Source organism: Aotus nancymaae, unplaced genomic scaffold (genome assembly GCF_030222135.1).
Source record: "Aotus nancymaae isolate 86718 unplaced genomic scaffold, 86718_ANA_hifiasm-v0.15.2.pri h1tg000059l, whole genome shotgun sequence".
NCBI classification, from domain to species: domain Eukaryota; kingdom Metazoa; phylum Chordata; class Mammalia; order Primates; family Aotidae; genus Aotus; species Aotus nancymaae.
This window is the reverse complement of record NW_026988473.1, coordinates 7,331,552-7,333,236: the sequence shown is the minus strand read 5'-3', so window position 1 is coordinate 7,333,236 and position 1,685 is coordinate 7,331,552. Positions and strand designations below refer to the sequence as shown.

Here is a 1,685-nt window from a genome sequence, read left to right as displayed (position 1 = left end):
CTGTTCTTCACTTGAAAAGAACGCAAATATGAGATTATAATAAAAATTTTTTATGACATTTTAGGATGATTAATTATTTATTCATATGATTTTCTTCTCTAATTATTGAAAATAGGCTTATAATGAAAAAGAGATTAGGTTTTAAAAGCACACTTTTTTAGTTCTATTACAAAAAGAACTATAATTCCCCATTATTATCTTAAAAATATGAAACTCAAAATATGCCATCATTGGAAATGAGGGCTATTTAAGAAGTAATCTTACAAATGTGACTGCTTGCAATACTTAATACCAGCATATTTCAGTCACTAAACTTTGTATAATTTTTATATAATAGGGACTGTCTACATTTATTCATCATAAAGCCTATTATATAACAGGTGCTGAGAAAAGATTTGTGAAAATAATGCAAAGTGTGATCACAGATATTGTATAAAGGGAGCATAAATAAAGATATAAAATAATAAATAAAAAAGATCCTAATTTTTTCTTTCATTTTATTTTATTTATCACAAAGATTTGTAACTCCTATTGACTCAGAATTGGAAAATGCTCAATTTCACCGATGTGACAGAGTTCATTCTTTTGGGGCTAACCAGCCATCGGGAATGGCAAGTCCTCTTCTTCATTGTTTTTCTCGTGGTCTACATTATCACCATGGTGGGCAATATTGGCATGATTATGTTAATCAAGGTCAGTCCTCAGCTTAACAGCCCCATGTACTTTTTTCTCAGTCATTTGTCATTTGTTGATGTGTGGTTTTCTTCCAATGTCACCCCTAAAATGTTGGAAAACCTGATATCAGATAAAAAAACAATTTCTTATGCTGGCTGTTTAGTACAGTGTTTCTTCTTCATTGCTCTTGTCCATGTGGAAATGTTTATTCTTGCTGTGATGGCCTTTGATAGATACATGGCAATTGGGAATCCTCTGCTTTATTGCAGCAAAATGTCAAGGGTTGTCTGTATTCGACTGATTTCTTTCCCTTACATATATGGTTTTCTGATGAGTCTGGCAGCAACATTATGGACTTACGGCTTGTACTTCTGTGGAAAAATTGAGATCAACCACTTCTACTGTGCAGATCCACCTCTCATCAAAATGGCCTGTGCCGGGACCTTTGCAAAAGAATATACAATGCTCATACTTGCCGGCATTAACGTCATATATTCTCTGGTTGTAGTTATGATCTCTTATTTATTCATTCTCATTGCCATTCTGCGAATGCACTCAGCAGAAGGAAGGAGGAAGGCCTTTTCCACATGTGGGTCCCATCTGACAGCTGTCATCATATTTTATGGTACTCTGATCTTAATGTATCTCAGACGTCCCACAGACGAGTCTGTGGAGCAGGGGAAGATGGTGGCTGTGTTCTATACCACAGTGATCCCCATGTTGAATCCCATGATCTACAGTCTGAGGAACAAGGATGTGAAAGAGACCATGACAAAAGTGATCAGCCGATCGTGTTAGACAAAATAAAATCAAATTTGAATTAATTTTGTCTCCTATTATTGTTTGGAGAAAGGTTATTTCCTACTACCTAAGAACATTAAGAAAAGATACTCTGTAGGTTGAAAAGAAAAATAAATGTGATGCAAATTGAGAAAATATAAGGTAGAATGAATCATTTCTGTTGATGTGAGTATGGAGATTAATTAAATATGAATAAATTAATTAATTGA

General features: G+C 34.1%; 1 protein-coding gene across 1 annotated transcript; it reads left to right on the top strand.

Annotated features, from left to right (window-relative positions):
* The first annotated feature begins 549 nt into the window (after positions 1-549).
* LOC110569474 (olfactory receptor 5M3-like) lies at positions 550-1,473 on the top strand. Its single transcript, XM_021676603.2, has one exon. The coding sequence runs from the start codon at positions 550-552 to the stop codon at positions 1,471-1,473; it is 924 nt and encodes a 307-aa protein (XP_021532278.1).
* The last annotated feature ends 212 nt before the right edge of the window (positions 1,474-1,685 follow it).